The sequence below is a fragment of the Heptranchias perlo genome, chromosome 1, assembly GCF_035084215.1.
Source record: "Heptranchias perlo isolate sHepPer1 chromosome 1, sHepPer1.hap1, whole genome shotgun sequence".
NCBI classification, from domain to species: Eukaryota; Metazoa; Chordata; class Chondrichthyes; order Hexanchiformes; family Hexanchidae; genus Heptranchias; species Heptranchias perlo.
This window is the reverse complement of record NC_090325.1, coordinates 162,592,223-162,618,062: the sequence shown is the minus strand read 5'-3', so window position 1 is coordinate 162,618,062 and position 25,840 is coordinate 162,592,223. Positions and strand designations below refer to the sequence as shown.

The 25,840-nt window shown below is 44.9% G+C and overlaps 1 protein-coding gene across 1 annotated transcript in view; it reads left to right on the top strand.

Annotated features, from left to right (window-relative positions):
* The first annotated feature begins 12,234 nt into the window (after nucleotides 1-12,234).
* LOC137327369 (annexin A5-like) overlaps nucleotides 12,235-25,840 on the top strand; it is an 84,559-nt gene continuing 70,953 nt past the window's right edge. Inside the window, exons 1-2 of the mRNA XM_067993096.1 lie at nucleotides 12,235-12,386; nucleotides 12,666-12,693. Coding sequence (XP_067849197.1) covers nucleotides 12,676-12,693 — 18 coding nt within the window. The 5' untranslated portion in view covers nucleotides 12,235-12,386; nucleotides 12,666-12,675. The remainder of the gene's footprint in view (nucleotides 12,387-12,665; nucleotides 12,694-25,840) is intronic.

Here is a 25,840-nt window from a genome sequence, read left to right as displayed (position 1 = left end):
AGGGAACTGGGAGTAGTGTTGAAGGGGGAGCTGGGAGTAGTGTTGAAGGGGAACTGGTAGTAGTGTTGAAGAGGGAACTGGGAGTAGTGTTGAAGGGGGAGCTGGGAGTAGTGTTGAAGGGGGAACTGGGAGTAGTGTTGAAGAGGGAATTGGGAGTAGTGTTGAAGAGGGAACTGGGTGCGGTGCTGTGGAGGGAACAGGGAGTGGTGTTGAAGAGGGAACGGGAGCAGTGTTGAAGGGGGAACTGGGAGCGGTGCTGAAGAGGGAACTGGGAGTGGTTTTGAAGAGGGAACTGGGAGTGGTGTTGAAGAGGGAACTGGGAGTAGTGTTGAAGGGGGAACTGGGAGCGGTGCTGAAGAGGGAACTGGGACCAGTGTTGATGACGGAACTGGGAGTAGTTTTGAAGAGGGAACTGGGAGTAGTTTTGAAGGGTGAGCTGGGAGTAGTGTTGAAGGGGGAACTGGGAGCAGTGTTGATGAGGGAACTGGGAGTAGTGTTGAAGGGGGAGCTGGGAGTAGTGTTGAAGGGGGAACTGGGAGCAGTGTTGAAGACGGAACTGGGAGTCGTGTTGAAGAGGGAACTGGGAGCGGTGTTGAAGACGGAACTGGGAGTCGTGTTGAAGAGGGAACTGGGAGTGTTGTTGAAGAGGGAACTGGGAATGGTGTTGAAGAGTGAACTGGGAGTGGTGTTGAAGGGGGAACTGGGAGTGGTGTTGAAGGGGGAACTGGGAGTGGTGCTGAAGAGGGAACTGTGAGCGGTGTTGAAGAGGGAACTGGGAGTGGTGTTGAAGAGGGAAGTGGGAGTGGTGTTGACGAGGGAACTGGGAGTAGTGTTGAAGGGGGAACTGGGAGTGGTGTTGAAGAGGGAACTGGGAGTGGTGTTGAAGGGGGAACTGGGAGCAGTGTTGAAGAGGGAACTGGGAGTAGTGTTGAAGGGTGAGCTGGGAGTAGTTTCGAAGGGGGAACTGGGAGCAGTGTTGAAGAGGGAACTGGGAGTAGTCATAGAGTCATAGAGTCATACAGCACGGATCGAGGCCCTTCGGCCCATCGTGTCCGCGCCGGCCATCAGCCCTGTCTACTCTAATCCCATATTCCAGCATTTGGTCCGTAGCCTTGTATGCTATGGCATTTCAAGTGCTCATCCAAATGCTTCTTGAATGTTGTGAGGGTTCCTGCCTCCACAACCCTTACAGGCAGTGAGTTCCAGACTCCAACCACCCTCTGGGTGGAAAAGTTTTTTCTCAAATCCCCTCTAAACCTCCCGCCTTTTACCTTGAATCTATGTCCCCTTGTTATAGTACCCTCAACGAAGGGAAAAAGCTCCTTAGTATCCATCCTATCTGTGCCCCTCATAATTTTGTACACCTCAATCATGTCCCCCCTCAGCCTCCTCTGCTCCAAGGAAAACAAACCCAATCTTCCCAGTCTCTCTTCATAGCTGAAGCGCTCCAGCCCTGGTAACATCCTGGTGAATCTCCTCTGCACCCTCTCCAAAGCGATCACATCCTTCCTGTAGTGTGGCGACCAGAACTGCACACAGTACTCCAGCTGTGGCCTAACCAGTGGGAGTGGTGTTGAAGAGGGAACTGGGAGAGGTGTTGAAGGGGGAGCTGGGAGTTGTGTTGAAGGGGAACTGGTAGTAGTGTTGAAGAGGGAACTGGGAGTATTGTTGAAGGGGGTGCTGGGAGTAGTGCTGAAGAGGGAACTGGGAGTAGTGTTGAAGAGGGAACTGGGAGTAGTGTTGAAGGGGGAACTGGGAGTATTGTTGAAGGGGGTGCTGGGAGTAGTGCTGAAGAGGGAACTGGGAGTAGTGTTGAAGAGGGAACTGGGAGTAGTGTTGAAGTGGGAGCTGGGAGTAGTGTTGAAGGGGGAACTGGGAGTAGTGTTGAAGAGGGAATTGGGAGTAGTGTTGAAGAGGGAACTGGGTGCGGTGCTGTAGAGGGAACTGGGAGTGGTGTTGAAGAGGGAACGGGAGCAGTGTTGAAGGGGGAACTGGGAGCGGTGCTGAAGAGGGAACTGGGAGTGGTTTTGAAGAGGGAACTGGGAGTGGTGTTGAAGAGGGAACTGGGAGTAGTGTTGAAGGGGGAACTGGGAGCGGTGCTGAAGAGGGAACTGGGACCAGTGTTGATGACGGAACTGGGAGTAGTTTTGAAGAGGGAACTGGGAGTAGTGTTGAAGGGTGAGCTGGGAGTAGTGTCGAAGGGGGAACTGGGAGCAGTGTTGATGAGGGAACTGGGAGTAGTGTTGAAGGGGGAGCTGGGAGTAGTGTTGAAGGGGGAACTGGGAGCAGTGTTGAAGACGGAACTGGGAGTAGTGTTGAAGAGGGAACTGGGAGCGGTGTTGAAGACGGAACTGGGAGTCGTGTTGAAGAGGGAACTGGGAGTAGTGTTGAAGAGGGAACTGGGAGTAGTGTTGAAGGGGGAACTGGGAGTGGTGTTGAAGAGGGAACTAGGAGCAGTGTTGAAGAGGGAACTGGGAGCAGTGTTGAAGAGGGAACTGGGAGCGGTGTTAATGGGGGAGCTGGGAGAGGTATTCAAGAGGGAACTGGGAGTGGTGTTGAACAGGGTACCGAGAGTGTTGCTGATTTTCTTCCACAAACACAGATAATAAAGCATTGTATAATTGTGTGAAATGCAGATGTTTAGCAGTATTCTTTCCCCCATTTTGCTGGCCAACTTGACTGATCAGAGGATCACTGGACACAGCTCAGATGTCAAAATGGCTGCTGAGATTCTTGGAAGAATCACTGCAGTTTTTTAAAAAATCATTTCTGTATCTTTTCCGTATTTTAATGCTTTTTCTCCCTGCCAATTTTCTCCTCTCCCCTCCTCTCTTGAAGTAGTGGGTTATGCTTTCACCAGTGCCAATTGGTTTACATCCATTATCCATCTATGAGGCTAACAACAAGTGTTGCCAGGATATTTAATCGCCGGGGTGGGGGTGGTGGGCGCAAGAGGCCCTCCAGACATATGCCTAAAAGGCAGTGGGAGGCAGCGGGGGACGAAGACAATGCCAGGCGCATAGCAGCACGAACATGGATGCAGTGGTCAAGATGAGTGAGATCAACTGTCAAGTGGCGTCTCCTACCAACTGCACCACCAGCCTCATCCACTGCACCATGCACTACACCCCCCATCACCCACATACCAACAAACTCTTTCTATCAGTACTCAACTCTTGCAATCAACTGCTTATAGAATCATAGATTCATAGAAAGGTTACAGCACAGAAGGAAGCTATTCGGCCCATTGAGTCTGCACTGGCTCTATGCAAGAGCAATCTCGCTAGTCCCACTCCCAAGCTCTATCCCCGTAGCCCTGCAAATATTTTCCTTTCAAGTACTTATCCAGTTCCCTTTGAAGGCCATGATTGAATCTGCCTCCACCATCCCGTCGGGCAGTGCATTCCAGATCATAACCACTCGCTGTGTAAAAAAGGTTTTTCCTCATGTCACCTTTGGTTCTTTTGCCAATCACCTTAAATCTATGTCCTTTGGTTCTTGACCCTTCCACCAATGGGAACAGTTTCTCTCTATCTACTCTGTCTAGCCCCTTCATGATTTTGAATACCTCTATCAAATCTCCTCGCAACCGTCTCTGCTCTAAGGAGAACAACCCCAGCTTCTCCAGTATATCCACGTAACTAAAGCCCCTCGTACCTGGAATCGTTCTAGTAAATCTCTTCTGCGCCCTCTCTTAGGCCATCACATCTTTCCTAAAGTGCGGTACCCAGAACTGGACACAATACACCAGTTGTGGCCGAACCAATGTTTTACAAAGGTTCATTATGACTTTCATACTTTTGTACTCTATGCCTCTATTTTAAAGCCCAGAATCCCCTATGCTTATTTAACCACTTTCTCAAGCTGCCCTGCCACCTTCAACAATTTGTGCACATATACCGCCAGATCTCTCTGTTCCTGTACCCCTTTTAGAGTTGTGCTCCCTAATTTATATTGCCTCTCCTCCTTCTTCCTAATGAGATGCATCCCTTCACATTTTTCTGTGTTAAATTTCATCTGCCATGTGTCCACCCATTCCACCAGCCTATCTATATCCTCTTGAAGTCTATCACTATCCTCCTCACTATTTACACCCTTCCAAATTTTGTGTCATCTGCAAATTTTGAAATTGTGCCCTGTACACCCAAGTCCAAGTCATTAATATATATCAAGAAAAGCAGTTGTCCCAGCACCAACCTCTGAGGAACACTCCACCTCCTTCCAGTCTGAAAACCAACCGTTCACCGCTGTGCTTTGTTTCCTGTCACTTAGCCAATTCTGTGTCCATGTTGCTACTGCTCCCTTTATTCCATGGGCCGCAATTTTGATGATAAGCCTACCGTGCGGCACTTTATCAAACGCCTTTTGAAAGTCCACATACATCACATCAATTGCATTGCTCTCATCTACCCTCTCTGTTACCTCATCAAAAAACTCTATGAGGTTAGTTAAACACTATTTGCCTTTAACAAATTGGTGCTGGCTTTCCCTAATCAATCCGCACTCATCCAAGTGACTGTTAATTCTGTCCCGGATTATCGTTCTTAAAATTTTCCCACCACTGAGGCTGAGAGGAGCCGAGCCGAGTGGAGGGAGCGTCCGATAAAAGGCGGAATTTCAGAGCGCTGAGAACAGCTGAGAGGAGCCGAGCCGAGCGGAGGGAGCGTCCGATAAAAGGCGGGATTTCAGAGCGCTGAGAACAGCTGAGAGGAGCCGAGCCGAGCGGAGGGAGCGTCCGATAAAAGGCGGGATTTCAGAGCGCTGAGAACAGCTGAGAGGAGCCGAGCCGAGCGGAGGGAGCGTCCGATAAAAGGCGGGATTTCAGAGCGCTGAGAACAGCTGAGAGGAGCCGAGCGGAGCTGCGACCGAGTTCGAAGTGACGTCAGGAATCAGATCGGGACGCGACACAGGGGAGGCACCTGATTGGTGAGTAGGTTCAGGTGAGTATTTCTACTTATCTACAGTAACTAAAGTAAAAAGAAAGGGAAGGTCTGCAGGTCTGATAGGAAGTAGCGTTTTTTTTAGTAAATCAAGGTCCCGAGTGTAGTTAACATTCTCTAAATTAAGAACAATTTAAAGGAGTAAACTCCTTAAAGGGAGTGGTAAGTAGTTTTTCTTTCCTTTTTTTTCTCTTGACATTGTAGTTGTTGTTAAGCTAACTTAAGGGTTAAGTCATGGCAGGAGATCCCAGAGCCGTGTCATGTTCCTCTTGTCGGATGTGGGAATTCAGGGATCCTTCCTGTGTCCCTGATTCCTTCACCTGCGGGAAGTGTGTCCAGCTGCAGCTACTGTTTGACCGCTTGACGGCTCTGGAGCTGCGGATGGACTCACTTTGGAGCATCCGCGACGCTGAGAAAGTTGTGGATAGCACGTTCAGTGAGTTGGTCACACCGCAGATAAAAATTACTGAGGGAGATAGTGAATGGGTGACCAACAGACAGAGGAAGAGTAGGAAGGCAGTGCAGGGCTCCCCTGCGGTCATCTCCCTCTAAAACAGGTATACCGTTTTGGATACTGTTGGGGGAGATGGCTCACCAGGGGAAGGTGGCAGTGGCCAGGTTCATGGCACCGTGGCTGGCTCTGCTGCACAGGAGGGCAGGAAAAAGAGTGGCAGAGCTATAGTGATAGGGGACTCGATTGTAAGGGGAATAGACAGGCGTTTCTGCGGACGCAACCAAGACTCCAGGATGGTATGTTGCCTCCCTGGTGCAAGGGTCAAGGATGTCTTGGAGCGGTTGCAGGACATTCTGGAGGGGGAGGGTGAACAGCCAGTTGTCGTGGTGCATATAGGCACCAACGATATAGGTAAAAAACAGGATGAGGTCCTACAAGCTGAATTTAGGGAGTTAGGAGTTAAACTAAAGAGTAGGACCTCAAAGGTAGTAATCTCAGGATTGCTACCAGTGCCATGGGCTAGTCAGAGTAGGAATGACAGGATAGCTAGGATGAATACGTGGCTTGAGAGATGGTGCAAGAGGGAGGGATTCAAATTCCTGGGCCATTGGAACCGGTTCTGGGGGAGGTGGGACCAGTACAAATTGGACAGTCTGCATCTGGGCAGGACTGGAACCAATGTCCTAGGGGGAGTGTTTGCTAGTGCTGTTGGGGAGGGTTTAAACTAATGTGGCAGGGGGATGGGAACCGATGCAGGAAGTCAGTGGGAAATAAAGTGGTGACAGAAACAAAAGGCAGTAACGGAGAGTGGACAGAACATGACCGGACAGATGGTCTGAGAAAGCAGGGCAAAGACCAAGGGAAGTCTAGATTAAACTGCATTTATTTCAATGCAAGAAGTCTGATGGGCAAGGCAGATGAACTCAGGGCGTGGATGGGTACATGGGACTGGGATGTTATAGCTATTACTGAAACATGGCGAAGGGAGCGGCAGGACTGGCAGCTCAATGTTCCAGGGTACAGATGCTATAGGAAAGATAGAGCAGGAGGTAAGAGAGGAGGGGGAGTTGCGTTCTTGATTAGGGAGAACATCACGGCAGTAGTGAGAGGGGATATATCCGAGGGTTCGCCCACTGAGTCTATATGGGTAGAACTGAAAAATAAGAAGGGAGAGATCACTTTGATAGGATTGTACTACAGACCCCCAAATAGTCAACGGGAAATTGAGGAGCAAATATGTAAGGAGATTACAGACAGCTGCAAGAAAAATAGGGTGGTAATAGTAGGGGACTTTAACTTTCCCAACATTGACTGGGACAGCCATAGCATTAGGGGCTTGGATGGAGAGAAATTTGTTGAGTGTATTCAGGAGGAATTTCTCATTCAGTATGTGGATGGTCCGACTAGAGAGGGGGCAAAACTTGACCTCCTCTTGGGAAATAAGGAAGGGCAGGTGACAGAAGTGTTAGTGAGGGATCACTTTGGGACCAGTGATCATAATTCCATTAGTTTTAAGATAGCTATGGAGAAGGATAGGTCTGGCCCAAAAGTTAAAATTCTAAATTGGGGAAAGGCCAATTTTGATGGTATTAGACAGGAACTTTCAGAAGTTGATTGGGAGAGTCTGTTGGCAGGCAAAGAGACGTCTGGTAAGTGGGAGGCTTTCAAAAGTGTGTTAACCAGGGTTCAGGGTAAGCACATTCCTTATAAAGTGAAGGGCAAGGCTGGTAGAAGTAGGGAACCTTGGATGACTCGGGAGATTGAGGCCCTAGTCAAAAAGAAGAAGGAGGCATATGACATGCATAGGCAGCTGGGATCAAGTGGATCCCTTGAAGAGTATAGAGATTGCCGGAGTAGAGTTAAGAGAGCAATCAGGAGGGCAAAAAGCGGACATGAGATTGCTTTGGCAGATAAGGCAAAGGAGAATCCAAAGAGCTTCTACAAATAGATAAAGGGCAAAAGAGTAACTAGGGAGAGAGTAGGGCCTCTTAAGGATCAACAAGGTCATCTATGTGCGGAACCACAAGAGATGGGTGAGATCCTGAATGAATATTTCACATCGGTATTTACGGTTGAGAAAGGCATGGATGTTAGGGAACTTGGGGAAATAAATAGTGATGTCTTGAGGAGTGTACATATTACAGAGAGGGAGGTGCTGGAAGTCTTAACGCGCATCAAGGTAGATAAATCTCCGGGACCTGATGAAATGTATCCCAGGACGTTATGGGAGGTTAGGGAGGAAATTGCGGGTCCCCTAGCAGAGATATTTGAATCATCCACCGCTACAGGTGAGGTGCCTGAAGATTGGAGGGTAGCAAATGTTGTGCTTTTGTTTAAGAAGGGCGGCAGGGAAAATCCTGGGAACTACAGACCGGTGAGCCTGACATCTGTAGTGGGTAAGTTGTTAGAGGGTATTCTGAGGGACAGGATCTACAGGCATTTGGAGAGGCAGGGACTAATTAGGAACAGTCAGCATCGTTTTGTGAGAGGAAAATCATGTCTCACGAATTTGATTGAGTTTTTTGAAGGGGTAACCAAGAAGATAGATGAGGGCTGTGCAGTAGACGTGGTCTACATGGACTTCAGCAAAGCCTTTGACAAGGTACCGCATGGTAGGTTGTTACATAAGGTTAAATCTCATGGGATCCAAGGTGAGGTAGCCAATTGGATACAAAATTGGCTTGACGACAGAAGACAGAGGGTGGTTGTAGAGGGTTGTTTTTCAAACTGGATGCCTGTGTCTAGCGGTGTGCCTCAGGGATCGGTGCTGGGTCCGCTGTTATTTGTTATTTATATTAATGATTTGGATGAGAATTTAGGAGGCATGGTTAGTAAGTTTGCAGATGACACCAAGATTGGTGGCATTGTGGACAGTGAAGAAGGTTATCTAGGATTGCAACGGGATCTTGATAAATTGGGCCAGTGGCCTGATGAATGGCAGATGGAGTTTAATTTAGATAAATGTGAGGTGATGCATTTTGGTAGATCGAATCGGGCCAGGACCTACTCCGTTAATGGTAGGGCGTTGGGGAGAGTTATAGAACAAAGAGATCTAGGAGTACAGGTTCATAGCTCCTTGAAAGTGGAGTCACAGGTGGATAGGGTGGTGAAGAAGGCATTCGGCATGCTTGGTTTCATTGGTCAGAACATTGAATGCAGGAGTTGGGATGTCTTGTTGAAGTTGTACAGGGCATTGGTGAGGCCACACTTGGAGTACTGTGTACAGTTCTGGTCACCCTATTATAGAAAGGATATTATTAAACTAGAAAGAGTGCAGAAAAGATTTACTAGGATGCTACCGGGACTTGATGGTTTGACTTATAGGGAGAGGTTAGATCGACTGGGACTTTTTTCCCTGGAGAGTAGGAGGTTAAGGGGTGATCTTATAGAAGTCTATAAAATAATGAGGGGCATAGATAAGGTAGATAGTCAAAATCTTTTCCTAAAGGTAGGGGAGTCTATAACGAGGGGGCATAGATTTAAGGTGAGAGGGGAGAGATACAAAAGTGTCCAGAGGGGCAATTTTTTCACTCAAAGGGTGGTGAGTGTCTGGAACGAGCTGCCAGGGGCAGTAGTAGAGGCGGGTGCAATTTTGTCTTATAAAAAGCATTTGGACAGTTACATGGGTAAGATGGGTATAGAGGGATATGGGCCAAGTGCAGGCAATTGGGACTAGCTTAGTGGTATAAACTGGGCGACATGGACATGTTGGGCCGAAGGGCCTGTTTCCATGTTGTAACTTCTATGATTCTATGATTCTATAAACTGACTGGCCTATAGTTGCTGGGTTTATCTTTGCACCCTTTTTTGAACAAGGGTGTAACATTTGCAATTCTCCACCCTTTATGTGTAGAAATGTTTTCTAATCTCGCTCCTGAAAGGTCTGGCTCTAATTTTTAGACTGTGCCCCCTACTCCTAGAATCCCCAACCAGCAGAAATAGTTTCTCTCTATTCACCCTATCCGTTCGCCTTAATATCTTATAAACTTCGATCAGATCACCCCTTCACCTTCAAAACTCCAGCGAATACAATCCCAATTTGTGTAATCTCTCCTCATAACCTTGAAGTCCGGGTATCATTCTAGTAAACCTACGATGCACTCCCTCCAAGGCCAATATGTCCTTCCGAAGGTGCGGTGCCCAGAACTGCTCACAGTACTCCAGATGCTGTCTAACCAGGGTTTTGTATCGCTGCAGCATAACTTCTGCCCCCTTGTACTCTCGTCCTCTTGATATAAAGGCCAGCATTCCAATTGCCTTATTGATTATTTTCTGCACCTGTTCATGACACTTCAATGATCTATGTACCTGAACCCCAAGGTCCCTTTGAACATCCACTGTTTTTAACTTTTTACCATTTAGAAAGTACCCTGTTCTATCCTTTTTTGATCCAAAGTGGATGACCTCACATTTGTCTACATTGAATTCCATTTGCCACAGTTTTGCCCATTCACCTAATCTATCAATATCCCTTTGTAATTTTATGTTTTCATCTACACTGCTTACAATGCCACCAATCTTTGTTGTGGAGATGCCGGTGATCAACTGGGGTGGACAAATGTAAGGAATCTTACAACACTAGGTTATAGTCCAACAATTTTATTTTAAAATCACAAGCTTTCAGAGATTATCTCCTTCGTCAGGTGAGTGAGTGAAAGGTTCTCAAATCGCATATCTTATATTAGGCTGGGACACCATCACACCAATCAAAGGTATCGTTGGTGTTCAGACAGGTTAGCCACGGAGAACAGTAGGTCCCAGTATGCTGAATACACATTGTGTCAAATTACACAGACAGAGAGAAAGAGATCCGAAAGGCAGAGATAGAGAGAGAGTATTAAAAACAGATAACTTTTTTTCCCCCTGTCTGAACTAGCATCAGCTGCGGTTGCAGAAGAGTGTTCCGAACTTCTACCACCCTTTGCGTGTAGAAGCGTTTCCTAACTTCACTCCTGCACATCCTTGCTCTAAATGTTTGGCTATGTCCCCTCATCCTCGTGTTCAAGTATAGGAGACCTCCAAAAAGTGTAACAAATGCAGCAACAGCCAGAAGCCACTAACCTGCAAATCCTGCATGGTCCCTTTAAATAATGCTGGTGGGGTTCTGCCAGGCACTCTAAGACATGTTCAGATGGTCGGGGTTAAGACTGTGCATTGAGTTGAGCATGAAGTTCCAAAATGGTATCGGTCACTTTAAATCAGCATTGCACTCTGATTGTATCCATTTTCTCTTTACATGCAGCCAGTGTTTGGTATTTGCGCACTCGCTAATACCTATACCAAGATGGCCTACGTCACGCTGGAAACTTGCATGCGCAGCCAAGATGCCATCCTGGCACTTCGGGAGGCTGCGTAGCGCCGAAACAACTGGCACTACACGGCCCAATTTCTAGCCTGTTGTCTTTCTCCTTCTTGGCCCAGGTATGCTGACGCCAATGCAGTGCCCCTACCATTGAGATTAGCTGACTTGGCACAGACTAGCGAATACTTAGGACCTTCCTTATCTGTATGGGTCAGCATCATGTCACGTGATGTACCTACCCATCGAAACATCTGGGCAGTTTGTAGATAGTATTCCTAAGTGACTTCCCTGACCTCAACATAGGACATTAGGGCTGCCAGTTTCTACCTTCACACCAGATCCCCAACCCTCCCTCGATTTGGTTTGGTAATCCCCAGTGTGTCACTAAGTAGCACAACACCATAGGGTGGGGGGGGGGGGGCGGGAATAGAAAAGAACAATGAATTAATATCGCCTGAAATACTGAATGCCAGAAAATGGTTATGGTGGATAATTGTCTTCGGACAAATATTAACACTACATCAGGTGAAAGAAAAATCCCATTTCCACTCTTATTTTGTACATGTGTTCCCAGGAATCGCATGCTCACAATGTTATGTCCGATCTGTGTGCATGTGAGATGGGTGATTCCGATGATTTTACTGGAAACTGTGCGCACAAAACTACACCAGACTGCCAAGATAGTTGGCTCATTTCTAATATCAGAAAACGAAAGCAGATTGTCTGGGCTCTTTTTAATCTATAATGTCACACCCAACGTAAAATGTTGAACTCACGCCGACTCGCCGACAGTTACACAGTAAAAATACAAACTGCCTTGCAGCAACTCAAAATTTACAACAGAACTGTACTATGGCACACCTAAAATGTCTGATTCTGCATAACAAGGTTACTCAACACAAAATACAGGAAAATGACAAAGGGACTGCAAGGAAGATATAGGGAAATTTTAGCCAGCCGTTAAGAGCAAACAAACATTCGCAGGGAGAAAACCAAGCAAGAGAGCAAATGCACATCAGGGAGGAATTTTGTAAGTGACAGTCTCAAAACATTCCCTTCTTTATTTGGGACCAGTAAAACACAGGAATCTCTGCAGGGGTGTGGCACTGTAAAAACCCCATCTGGTTAGCCCAATTTCACTCGACTGGTCTGCGCCAAAATAGTCCAGTTTTAGACACTTTCGTGATTTGTTTCCAGAGTGCCCCATCACGATGAGATTCTTGACTTGGAGGTCTGTAACAATTACCAATAATCAGTCTATGGCCATGAGCCTGATCTATTTGAACCCAGGTTCAGCTGTATCTAATGTAACAAAATCCCATCTTCCTAAAGCAGTTAGGTTTTCATTAATAAATATAGGCACTTTTTCTGACATGCTGTATCCTTTCTGAATCAACCTTGTTTGGGGTGAACGAAAGAAAGAAAGAAAGAAAGAAAGAAAGACAGACAGACAGACAGACAGACAGACAGACTGACTGACTGTAAAAACTCACACTAGATAGAACTACAATTCCCAGAATACTGTGGCTTCCATGAAATTACACCATTTCCTCAGGCAGGGTGGGGTCAGTTCTAGTTGAAGGAGTTGGAGAGTGTGAGCTGACAGTTCTAGTGGTTTTTGACTTGATTTGTGCCTGTACGGATCTGAGAGAAGTCTTTGCAGAGCTAGGCTCCGAGGCATTCCTTTACTGTAAGTATATTTAATCTTTTTTTTTAAAAAAAGAAACGGGCGAGAGCGGGAGGGGAGAGGGAAAAAGGGAAAGGCAAAGAGCATGATTAGTCTTTTCTGCTCAGTTTAACAGAATAGCTGTAAAGTTGTCTGATTAGAATTTGGTTGTATATTTGAATTAAAAAATACAAAATGATGACTCAGAAGAAATTTTGAAGTGACGTTTTTGTAGATAACTTTTATACAAACTTTCCTTTTGTGGTTACTTCAGTAAATTGTTTTTGTTTTTGTTTTGACTAGACTGGAAAAAATGGCAACATATGGGAAGGTAGGTCAAATATTTGCAACCGAATGAATAAAAAAGCTGCTTTGTTTGTACACTAGTGATGAAATTGCAGATTGAATAACTTTAAATGCTTTTAATGTCGAAAACTTTCAAAAAAAACATTGCTATATTTAGTTTCAATAACGTCAGACTGAATACTCAGACATGTGAGATAGAAAAGAGTCAAGCCCATATTTTCCGTTTAATACTATGGTATTCTGAATTGCTTATGATTGCTTTTTTGAAAAATGGGTGGAAATGTTGAACTGATTCCAAATTTTTTGAAAAAGCCACAGAAGACTTGATTCCGTACACATGTAGGCTCACTGTGACTACTGAACTGGGTTTCTTTGTGTCTCCATTTCTCTCCCCCAAAAGGTACTGACTGTTTATCAAGTTATGATTCCATGGTATTAGTAACTACTGGTAACTGACCCAAGTGGGCATTATTATGTGAGCCTTGCCAATAAGTGTCAGCAGGCTATTTGACAGGTGGAGGGGGCACAACTGAGGCCAATTGTATCCTAATCTGTTTCCACATGCGCATTATAGCTTCCCCTCCCTAATCCGGTGATACCAAGCCTAATTATAATGCCAAATTGCGATTCTACCTGAGATACACTAGCTCAGCACTGCCTGGGGATTGAACCTGAGACCTCCTTGATCTGTGTGGCTCAGCTTACTGGATTAATGTACTGAGGATTTGGGGGAGCCATAGGGCATGATCTTAGCTCTGAGCCGGGAACCCAACGTGTGCATAGATATTCGCGTGGGAAATCTGGAAGTCAAGTGAGTGCGTCACAATCTGTGACTGCAACTCAATTGAAGGTGAGTATTTGTGCTTCCGAGTTTCCCACGCGCCAGATTGACAGGCTGCCTGTCTGAAGGGAAAGGAGCCACGAATCAGAGGGGGGGAGGGAGGGAGAGCGTGGCCCGTGGAAGAAATTGGAGGGGGGAAGGGAGGAGGTGGAACATGGACGACATTGGGTGGGCCCTTGGAGAAAATCGGGGAGGGTGGCTGATCATGCCAGGAGCGCTTATTGGGCCTGGATGAAGCACTCCTGCTACTCCTTGCCCACAAGCAGTGAATCAGAAGTGATGGGAAACCTGAACAGGTAAGGTAAAATTTGTTTGACAATTCTAATACACAAATTAAGTGTCTTAACTATCACAATGATGTACATTTCCCCTTTAATATCGCCCTGGCTGGCTTTATTTGGGGACAGGACTTCTGATTTTCTGTTGCTCGCGTGCGCGCGCATCCAAACACACGTGGGTTAAACCTGGAAATGGGCCTTTTGGAGCCGGGATGCTGTCCCGCCCCCAACCCACCCGTTCTTGGGGGTTCAGATTACCCCCGTAATATCTGTGCTTCATTGTTCTGGAACTAACTTCCTTAAGAGATTTTATTTTTGTTTAGATTACTGTTTCACTTATAACAGTTACTGATGCTTGGTGCCATTTTTGATCAGCTGTGTGAGCAATATGATTTGTGCTCTATGTTTCTCCACAGCTAGTGCCAATGCTGCTCTGACTACTGTCCTAAAGGCTGAACAGGACAAGGCCCACGACTAGAGTGTGGCAGCAGTGAACTAGTTCATCTAGCAGCCTGGCCATTGCCACCAAACCTCACACTGTTCAATTTAATCTGCCAAAGCAGGAATTTGTGAGAAATCAACAGAGAGGTGTCATACCATGCTGCCTTATGTAATTGCTGCTTTATTGGGATTGTGAATAAGACTAAATACACGTACTCTAAGCCTATCTTATTCTCAGACTAAACACTGGTTATCAGGTTTTTTGTTCAACCTTTGTATGCTTAACGCTTATTTAAATCCAGTTTAAAGTAAAAGCTGCCTTTAATTGGGCTCACTTCTTTTCAGTATCACGTCTTTGGATGAGTACAACATTTGCACAACAAAGGGATTTTGATTACATCTGGAAACAATTTTACAACACCAAGTTATAGTCCAGCAATTTTATTTTAAATTCACAAGCTTTCGGAGGCTTCCTCCTTCGTCAGGTGAACGATGTGAAAATGGGCCTTTCACCTGACGAAGGAGGAAGCCTCCGAAAGCTTGTGAATTTAAAATAAAATTGCTGGACTATAACTTGGTGTTGTAAAATTGTTTACAATTGTCAACCCCAGTCCATCACCGGCATCTCCACATCATGATTACATCTGGGGCATCCGATTTCAAAGATTTTTTTCCCCCAAACAATGTTCTCACATGTCAGCTTATGTTACTCCTGCACAGCTTTCATGGAACATTTCAACTGCTTTTAAGCGAGTAGCTGATCTCTGAAAGAGAAAATAGGGTTGGATTTTTCTCCTGCTGTATCCAGCATTGTTGTTTGAAAATTTGATATAAATCATTGGTATCTTATGGTGTGTGTGCTTTTTTAAAAAATTGTCTTGAGTATAATGTCCTCTCTCCCCTTTTACAGTTGGCATTGGCTATCCATAATACTTTGGCCAATGATCTGACTTCGCACCTATAGGTGACCTCAGCAGTACAGAATAACTATTCAGTGGATATATCTTTAAAAAAACTGGGAGAGAAAGGGAGCGTTTTATGTAGAGCACAATCTACCGTTGACCAAATTAGCAGTAAATCTGCTACCATCCATTCTGGAGGGAAATCCTTTCGTTTCAGTTTTTTCAAGCTTTTTGCTCTCTCTTGTGAAGGGATTGACTGCTGCTGATGTGTGGTTCCGCAAGTGCCAATTTTAACCTTGCCCGCCGTGCGGAAACGGTGTGAGCGTTCCCAACTGCTGCGATTTTTAACTCCCGGGTTTTCACTGTAGGCAGGCGGGGGTCTTGTACATATTGAAAGGTCGGGACCTGATGACTTAATTTGGACCCTGACGTAATTTCAACTCTAAAATGTGCGATAGCACACGGTATCTAAGCCACCAGCAGGAATGGAAGTGCTCCTCCTTGAGCCTTCTCTGGTCCGGACTCCCCTCCTTCGCGACTTACCTTATTGGGGACTGCTTCCATGGGTCCCTGGTGGCGTTACCACACTCCATCCACCTCGCCCACCCTAAACGGGGCTACAGATTTTTGTTATTATTGGGCATTTTTCTGTTAAAGGTGCTAGATAAATGCAAGTTGGTGGTAGCCCTCCAGTATTTCTCCAAAGTAAACATCCTTCATACATGAGCCTAAAAAGCAAATGTTGGTGGGCTATTCAACTATGGAAAGTATTGCAACCAAGCCCAATCTTCTACATGTGCATATCATTCCTGCAGATGTCACTGGATAGTGGTCAGGAGCAGGAACGGTGGCTGATATTTTTCGTCTGTCCTCGGGAAAGCGGGAACATTTCAGTTTTTAAAAAAAAAAGTTGTTTCATGGTACCGCTTCAAGCGAACTTTGTTTTCAGACCAGCCATTCCATTTTCTAGTTCTATTTTGTTTAATAACCATGCTGCTTATTCCATTGAATTGAAATACTGATATAGATTGTACCATTGTAATGCAAATATCACATGCACCTACAATTTTAAAAAAGCATCAAGTTGCCAACAACCGTTAATAAGTGGGCCTCAATCTTCATTTGTATGTAAAGTGTATATCACGACTGAGCATAACCCTGTTCTCAACTGGGCTCCACACATGAGCACTTTCCAGTGATCGGAATCAGGAATGCTGGCTTCAATCCCCTTCTCAAAACAGCTGAATGTAGTACCCCAAATTAAATCAGCCAACTCAACACAGATTGAGACTAGAACCTGTGCAAACCGAGAACCATAGAAAAGATACAGCACAGAAGGGGGCCATTCTGCTCATTGTGACCGCGCCGGCTCGAAGAACAACCAGTTGCCCATTCTAATCCCACCTTCCAGCACCCGGTCCGTAGCCCTGCAGCTTACAGCACTTTAGGTGCAGGTCCAGGTACTTTTTAAGAGTTGAGGGTCCCTGCCTCAAGCACCAATTCGAGCAGCAAATTCCATACACCCACCACCCTCTGGGTAATAAAGTTTTTCCTCATGACCCCTCTCATCCTTCCGCCAATCAGCTTAGTTCTTGAACTCTCCGCTAGGGGAAACAGGTACTTCCTGTCTACTCTATCTGGGCCCCTCATAATTTTGTACACCTCAATCAAGTCACCCCTCAGCTGCCTCTGCTCCAAGGAAAACAACCCCAGCCTATCCAATCTCTCCTTGTAGCTGCAATTTTCAAGCTGGCAACATTCTTGTAAATCTTCTCTGCACTCTCTCCAGAGCAATTATGTCCTTCCTGTAATGTGGTGACCAGAACTGTGCACAATACTCCAGCTGTGACCTTAGTGTTTTATGCAGTTCCATCATTACATCCCTGCTTTTGTATTCTATACCTCAGCTAATAACGGAGAGCATTCCGTATGCCACCTTCTTAATCTTATCTACCTGTACTGCCACCTTCAGGGACCTGTGCACATGCACTCCAAGGTGTCTCACTTCCTCTACCCTTCTCAATATATTCCCATTTACTGTGTATTCCCTTTTACTGTTTGCCCTCCCTAAGTGCATTACCTCACACTTCTCGGGGTTGAACTCCATTTGCCACTTTTCCGCCCACTCCACCAACCCTTTGATATCTTCTTGGAGTCCACAGCTATCCTCTTCACTATCAACTACATGGCCAATTTTTGTGTCGTTTGCAAATTTGCCAATCATGCCCCCTACATTCAAATCCAAATCATTAATATATACCACAAGCAGCAAGGGACCCAACACTGAGCCCTGTGGCACACCACTGGAAGCAGATTTCCATTCGCAAAGACATCCATCGACTTTTACCCTTTTACTGAGGCAATTTTGGATCCAATTCGCCGCATTTCCCGGTATCCCATGGGCTTTTACCTTTCTGACCGGTCTGCCATGTGGGACCTTGTCAAATGCCTTACTAAAATCCATGTAGACAACATCCACTGCATTACCCTCATCAATCCTCCTTGTCACTTCCTCAAAGAATTTATTCAGATTTGTAAGGCATGACCTTCCCTGAACAAATCCATGCTGACTATCCCTGATTAAACCATGCCTTTCCAAGTGACAGTTTATCCTATCTCTCAATATTGATTCGAATAGTTTGCCACCACCGAGGTACGACTGACCGGCCTATAATTGTTCGGCCTTTCCCTTGTACCCTTTTTAAACAATGGTACTACGTTTGCAGTTTTCCAGTCCTCCGGTACCTCCCCTGTATCTAGTCAGGATGGGCAAATAATCCTCAGAGCATCTGCTATTTCCTCCCTGGCTTCCTTCAATAGCCTAGGAAACAATCCATCCGGCCCTGGTGACTTATCAACTTTCAAGGATTCCAGTCCCTCTAGTACTTCCCCTCATTATGTTTACCTTATCCAATATTTCACACCTCTCCCCTTTAACTACTAAGTCCGGATCATCCCTTTCCTTTGTGAATACGGAGATAAAATATTCATTTAAAACCCTACCCACATCCTCTGCTTCTACACACAAGTTACCTTTATCATCCCTGTAAGGTCCCACCTTTTCCTTATCTATCCTCTTGATCTTAATGTACTGATAAAGCATCTTTGAGTTTTCTTTAATCTTACCAGCAAATATTTTTTTATGTCCTCTCTTTGCTTTCCTTATTTCCTTTTTTATGTCATCCCTGTACTTTCTATACTCCTCTAGGCTTCCTGCAGTATTTAGTTTTCTGTGACAGTATAAGCTTTCTTTTTCTGCCCCGTATACTTCTAGACAACCAGACGGCTCTAAATTTGGCAGTGCCAGCCTTTTTCTTTGAGGGGACGTGTCTGCATTGTACCTGTAGAATTTCACTTTTTAGTGCCTCCCACTGGCTTGCCACTGATTTCTCCTCAAGTAGTTGTGTCCAGTCCATTTCTGCCAAATCACCTTAGTTCTGTAAAATTTGCCTTCCCCCAATTTAGAATCATAGAATCATAGAAGTTTACAACATGGAAACAGGCCCTTCGGCCCAACATGTCCATGTCGGCCAGTTTATACCCAATTGCCTGCACTTGGCCCATATCCCTCTATACCCATCTTACCCATGTAACTGTCCAAATGCTTTTTAAAGGACAAAATTGTACCCGCCTCTACTATTGCCTCTGGCAGCTCGTTCCAGACACTCACCACCCTTTGAGTGAAAAAATTGCCCCTCTGGATCCTTTTGTATCTCTCCCCTCTCACCTTAAATCTGTGCCCCCTCGTTATAGACTCCCCTACCTTTGGGAAAAGATTTTGACTATCGACCTTATCTATGCCCCTCGTTATTTTATAGACTTCTATAAGATCACCCCTTAACCTCCTACTCTCCAGGGAAAAAAGTCTCAGCCTATCCAACCTCTCCCTATAAGTCAAACCATTTAAAGCGGTTACTCCTGATTTAACTCTGTCCTTTTTCATAATAATGCTAAAACTAACTGAATTGTGGTCATTATCCCCAATATGGTCACCCACTTGCCCATCTTAATTTCCCAGGACTAAATCTAGAATTGCATCCCCTCTTGTTGGGCTTGTCATGTATTGGCTAAAAAAGTTCTCCCGGACACCGATCAAGAATTTTGCGCCCTCTCTGCCCCTCACACTGTCTGAATCCCAGTTGATGTTAGGATTGTTGAAGTCCCCTACTATTATTGCCCTCTTATTTTTGCACTCAGAAATTTGCCTACATATTTATTCTTCCATCTCCCTTTCGCTATTTGGGGGTCTATAGTAGTGTGACTGCCCTTTTTTTATTTCTTAGCTCAACCCATATAGCCTCGATTGATGATCCATTTAGCATATCATCCCTTCTCACAACTGTAATTGATTCTTTAACCAATAATGCTACCCCCCCTCCTTTTTTTATCACCCACTCTATCCTGCCTGAAAACTCTATATCCAGGGATATTGAGCTGCCAATTATCCCCCTCTTTAAGCCAGGTTTCCGTTATAGCAATGATATCATGCTGCCATGTGTCTATCTGTGCCCTTAGCTCATCTGCTTTGTTTGTAATACTCCTGGCATTGAAGTATACCCTTTAACCCCGTCAAATTCCTGTGCTGAACACTATTTAACCTTTGCTGCTTTTGCCTTTGAGTCGCTAACGACGTCACTAACTGCTTTTCTACTTCCCGTTTCCTGGTCTGAATTTGTCCTATCTGTACCTGCCCTTTGGTTCCCATCCCCTTGCCATGCGAGTTTAAACCCTCCCCAGCAGAACTAGCAAATGCCCCCGTGAGGATATTGGTCCAGTTCTGCTTGGGTGCAACCCGTCCAGCTTGTACAGGTCCCGCCTTTCCCAGAATCGGTCCCAATGCCTCAGGAATTTAAACCCCTCCCTCTTACACCATCTCTCTAGCCACACATTCACCTGGTCTATTCTCCTATTTCTGCTCTCGCTAGCACGTGGCACTGGGAGTAATCCTGAGATTACTACCTTAGTGGTCCTGCTTTTTAATTTATTTCCTAACTCCCTATATTCTGCTTGCAGGACCTCATCCCTTTTTTTAAAAACCGATGTCGTTGGTACTGATATGGACCATGTCCTCTGGCTGCTCACCCTCCCCCTTCAGAATGTCCTGCAGCTGCTCCATGACATCCTTGACCCTAGCACCAGGGAGGCAACATACCATCCTGGAGTCATGTCTGCGGCCGCAGAAACGTCTATCTATTCCCCTGACTATGGAATCCCCTATCACTATTGCTCTCCCATTCTTTTTCCTCCCCTCCTGTGCAGATGAGTCGCTCGTGGTGCCACGGTCTTTGCTCTTGCTGCATTCCCCTGATAAGCCATCTCCCCCAACAATATCCAAAGCAGAATATCTGTTTGAGAGGGAGATGGCCCCAGGGGACTCCTGCTCTACATGCCTAGTCCTTTTACTCTGCCTGGCGGTCACCCATTTCCTTTCTGCCTGCGCAATCTTTACCTGCGGTGTGACCACCTCACTGAACGTGCTATCCACGATAGTCTCAGCATCGCGATGCTCCATAGTGAATCCACCCACAGCGCCAGCTCCAAAGTGCGGCTAGCCAGTAGCTGCAGCTGGACACACTTCCTGCATACATGGTCGCCAGGGACACCGGTAGTGTTCGTGATGTCCCACATAGCGCAGCAGGAGCATATCACAGGTGCGAGCTCTATTGCCATGATTTGCCTTAGATTAAGCTTGTTAGTAACTCCCTGAAAGGAGTTTACTCCTTTAAATTACTCTTAATTTAGAGAATGTTAACTACGCTAGGGACCTTGATTCACTAAAAAACGCTATTCGCTATAAGACCTGTAGACCTTACCTTTTTATTTTAGATACTGCACTGTAGAATAGTAGAAATACTCACCTGAACCTACTTACCAATCAGCTGCCTCCTCTGCGCCGCATAACTTTTTCACTAGTGACGTCACGTCTGGAACTCCGCTGCTGGTCTCAGTGGGGCCTCTCCGCTGCCTCGCCGCTTTTAAACTTGGCGCCGCTCTGGTGCTCCTCCCAGGTCTGCTCCCCGCCGGTTCTGCTGCGGTTAAAATTGCAGTCGGGCCATGATGATGACATCGGAGCCCAATCTGTGTAAGTTCAGCAAGACCCTCCTGCTTTCCTGTAGGTGTCTTGTGTGTCTGCTAAAAACAGCAGGTTAACATTACAGCCTGCGGGAAGGCAGCGGGATCGGAGGGGCTGCTCCGATTTTAATTGCCCATCCACCTTGTGTCCACTGGGCGGACAGGATTAAAATCAAACCCAGGTTTATGATTTCTATCAGGTACTGAGTTATATAATGCCATAATCTTCATTGGTAGAACAATTGAACTAGACTTTGAACTAAAGCTGTGGTGAGCTGAAAAGCAAAGCGTTTAAAAGTAATGTTGGTGTGCTTACAACTTGTGTATAGATTTTCCTTTACTTTTTTTTGACAGTTTGCAGCCTGTTACACTGCTCCCTATCCTCCTGATTAATCAATCTCTTTGGTATTGATTTAGCTAATCTTAAATTTTGGGATGCAATAATTTCAGTTGTCAGAACTGTTTAAACAATTTAACTCACTCCACGGACCAGTTTTAAAGTCTTTACTTGGATTTGTTATCCTGCCCTGTTTCTATCCTCTATCTCCCCCTCCCCCCCCCCCCCCCCCACCTGCACCAATCTCTGTCCACAGTGATATTATGTGGGTAATTAGTAATTACATTAAATTTGACTGGACTTAGTTTATGAATAACTGAATCCAATCTAAAACCAGCCTTCTGAACTCTGGCTTGCTGACCCTTGTCTTCACGGCTTTGTTAAATTAATATGTTTTTGAATTTGAACAGGAATTAGTTGATACTGTTGGGAAACCAGGCAGGGTTAGGGGATTCCAAATGCTGAGCACGAGCCAAGATATAAGTTAATATTCTTGCTGAAGTACTGTTTATGGAGAGACAGTGTGCTTTGTCTGGAAGTGTAGTGCTGGGTTTCTAGCTCTTCCAGAATTTGAAGTACTTTGAATTGAATACAGTATCCTCATTAAAAAAGAATGTGTAGTTGCTTCCTTGGACTGAAGTAGCTGTTCTTTTATCCAAATTAAAAAGGGTTGAAGGGATGAGCTTCAGGACTGAAGAGATTGATAGCTCAATAACAGAATCTAAACCATGCAGAGATGGCATATTGTACTGTATGCATCTTGTAGGCTACAATACAATTAAAAAATTTCTGTCAAAAGAGCACTGTCCTTGTTAATACTGCCTCTAGACAAAGAATAGCTTTTGGGCAGGTAAAGCGCAGTGGATGACACTAACTTTCATAGTCTGGACATATACAGTACTTCTCTCCACCTTGTGGGTATGTTATTTTTATTGTGCTGGCTGCTGTTTAGTTCTATGTCCTTGTTCACCCCTCAGGCCTCAAACACTCCCTTTCTCCTGGGGAGCAGATGGAAAGGCCCTGTGGGAGGTCGACCTTGTCTGTTGTTCTTTGAGGGCATAAGTGCAACCACTGGTGGGAATGAGTGGGATTCACCCCTCTACCCCTCCCCAAATGTGTTTTGCCCTGAGTTGTAACCCTCTCCCCTCTCAGCTCCAGATCTGTTAATTTTTTTTTCCTTTTTCCCCTTCCATTATTTATTTATATAGATATATAGATAGTATGCTTCTTCCTTTCCGTCTCCATATCAAACTTGGCATCTGCTCTTTAGACACTCAAATTAAAACAAGTCGGTGTCAGGTGACTTTATATGGTGTATTAAGTGCTTACATCAGAGTTGTCTATAATTTAAAGCTAAACACTGGCATCTTTATAATGTCAGTAATGTAATCTGGAATCAACTACCATGGCATTTTGCACACCCAGATACTGGAAACTGTAGAAATTCCTTTTTTTCCCCTTCCATCTCACTAATACAGTACTGGTTAAATGCTTTGATCTCTAAAATAAGTTTATTTTAAATCACTTACAACTTTGGCAAACTTGCTGTAGCATTAGTGGGCACATTGGCCTGTGGTTAGATGACAGCAGCATGACTAATAATGTGTGCTGCCCTAATGCTATACTTTAGGGTACTTCTCTAAACATTACTGCTATTCATTTTTTAAAAAAGAGGTAAGTAGTATTATTAAACTGAATGTCTGGGGAAAAAGTGTTGAGCTATGAGTATCCTCCCGTCCTGGAAGGCTGTTGGTTGTTTTTAAAAAAAAGTGCTGGCAACACTCAGCCGGTCAAGCAGCATTTGTGGAGGGAACAGAGAAGTTAACTTTCGGATATGGACCCTTCATCACAACCTCCATATCCAGCATCTGCAGTTTTTTTTTGCTTTTTGTTTAGTTGTGTTAACTACTTAATTTATAATCGAATTGATGATGTCCAAGTAGTTTTTTCCTCAACAGCATTAAACTTTAAATAGCTTGCACTTTTAAATTGTCCAAAAATGGGAGGCAGATTCAAGTCCACTATTAAATCAAATTGTTTCAAATGAGAATTTTGGTAACATGACATAGAGTCATAGAGTTATACAGCACGGATAGAGGCCCTTCGGCCCATCGTGTCCGCGCCGGCCATCAGCCCTGTCTACTCTAATCCCATATTCCAGCATTTGGTCCGTAGCCTTGTATGCTATGGCATTTCAAGTGCTCATCCAAATGCTTCTTGAATGTTGTGAGGGTTCCTGCCTCCACAACCCTTTCAGGCAGTGAGTTCCAGACTCCAACCACCCTCTGGGTGAAAAAGTTCTTTCTCAAATCCCTTCTAAACCTCCCGCCTTTTACCTTGAATCTATGTCCCCTTGTTATAGAACCCTCAACGAAGGTAAAAAGCTCCTTAGTATCCATCCTATCTGTGCCCCTCATAATTTTGTACACCTCAATCATGTCCCCCCTCAGCCTCCTCTGCTCCAAGGAAAACAAACCCAATCTTCCCAGTCTCTCTTCATAGCTGAAGCGCTCCAGCCCTGGTAACATCCTGGTGAATCTCCTCTGCACCCTCTCCAAAGCGATCACATCCTTCCTGTAGTGTGGCGACATGTTAGCTAATGAGTGATAGATTACTACTCGTACACACGGTTAAAATAGTTTTGGTTCTTCTATGGGAATTGGTATGATCACCTGGCACTGGATGGATAATTATCTTCAAGTCAAGTTTCGGTGTTCAAAAGGCCTCTTAAACCAACTGCATAGGAGTATTCACTTAGAGATTTATAGAGTAGAACTTCTGATTATAAACTTTTTTTTTGGAAGTTGCATATTCCTAAATACCTCCAACCATTGCCTCAAATTGTGGTGAACACATGTAATGGACATCTGATACTAAGTTTATTACAGAAGCTTTAACTCAGTCAGATGTTGCTTTAAAACTGCAGACTAGGTACTCTGGATGTTTCAGTCTGTAGCAGTAAACAGCAGTGACTCCATAAATGTAACTTGTATTTAAAACTATAAACTGTCACAGTAAATGTATCCTCCTGAGACTGACCATCACTTGTTTGACTTCTCATTCATGAATTATCTAATCAATTTGTGGGATTCATTGTCTACCATGACATATCCTCTATAGTTGTGTGTATGTAAACATATGGCTTGATTTCTTCAGCAATCACAATAGTGTCTTTTTAGAATCATCACAATAGCCTGATGCTCCAGCATGCTTAATCACTGCCTGACAATTAGACACTTGACTTATGAACTATTATTTTGTTGATTAAGATGCTGTTCTGTGAGGTGTCTTCTCAGGATTTTCTTAAGGCAATATTGTTAATTGTATCATGTGATGTGTGTCAATTGGGGACTTTTGTATCCTTTTTGTATGAGAGCATAAGAGTGTGTGTGTGTAAGGGGATCTCTGTGAATAAAGGCTTGGAAACAGCTGAAGACCAGGCTCTGGTATTCTTTCTTTCACCACCTGGCTATCCAATTTCTAACACATGTTTCAAAATATTTTTTTGCTGTTATAAAAACTTTGGTTTCCAAACTTCAACCAGCTAACCTCAGTTGAATCAGGTCATCCTCTTTACAGATTAGATGTTTCATAATCCAGCTAACCTGTATCAAAATTTTACAAGTGAAAAGATCCTAGCTCTCCATCCTCAACGATGATGGAGTCCAGCATGTGGGTGCAAAAGACAAGGCAAGAAATGTTTGCATGTGCCTTCAGTCAAAAATGCTAAGTGGATAATCTCTTGTTCTCCACCTGAGGTACCTGCCATCGTAAGTGCCAGTGTCTAGCTAATTCGGTTCACTGTATTAAGAAGTTAGTGTACTGGATATATCAAAGACTATGGGTCCTACAACTTCCTGGCTATAGTGCTGAAGACCCCATACTAGAAATAGTCAAGCTACTTAAATGCAACTATGACACTGGCATCTATCTGATAAATGTAGAAAATTTGCCCAAGTATATCCTATCCACAAAAAGCATGACAAATCTAACCCAGCCAATTATTTCCCTACAAGCCTCTTCCCAATGCTCAGCAAAGTGATGGAGGTGGTCATCAACAGTTCCATCAAGTGGCACCTGCTCACCAATAACATTCTTGCTGACATACAGTTTGGTTTCCATCAGAGCCACTCTGCTCCAGACCCCATCAATGCCTCGATCCAGATATGGGTGTAAGAACTGAATGCCTCAGGCGAGGTGTCCATAACTGTCCTAGACATCAATCAGCATTTGTCTGAATATGATACCAAGGAGCCATAGCAAAGCTGAGGTCAGAAGGGGTCAGGCAGAAAAACTCCAGA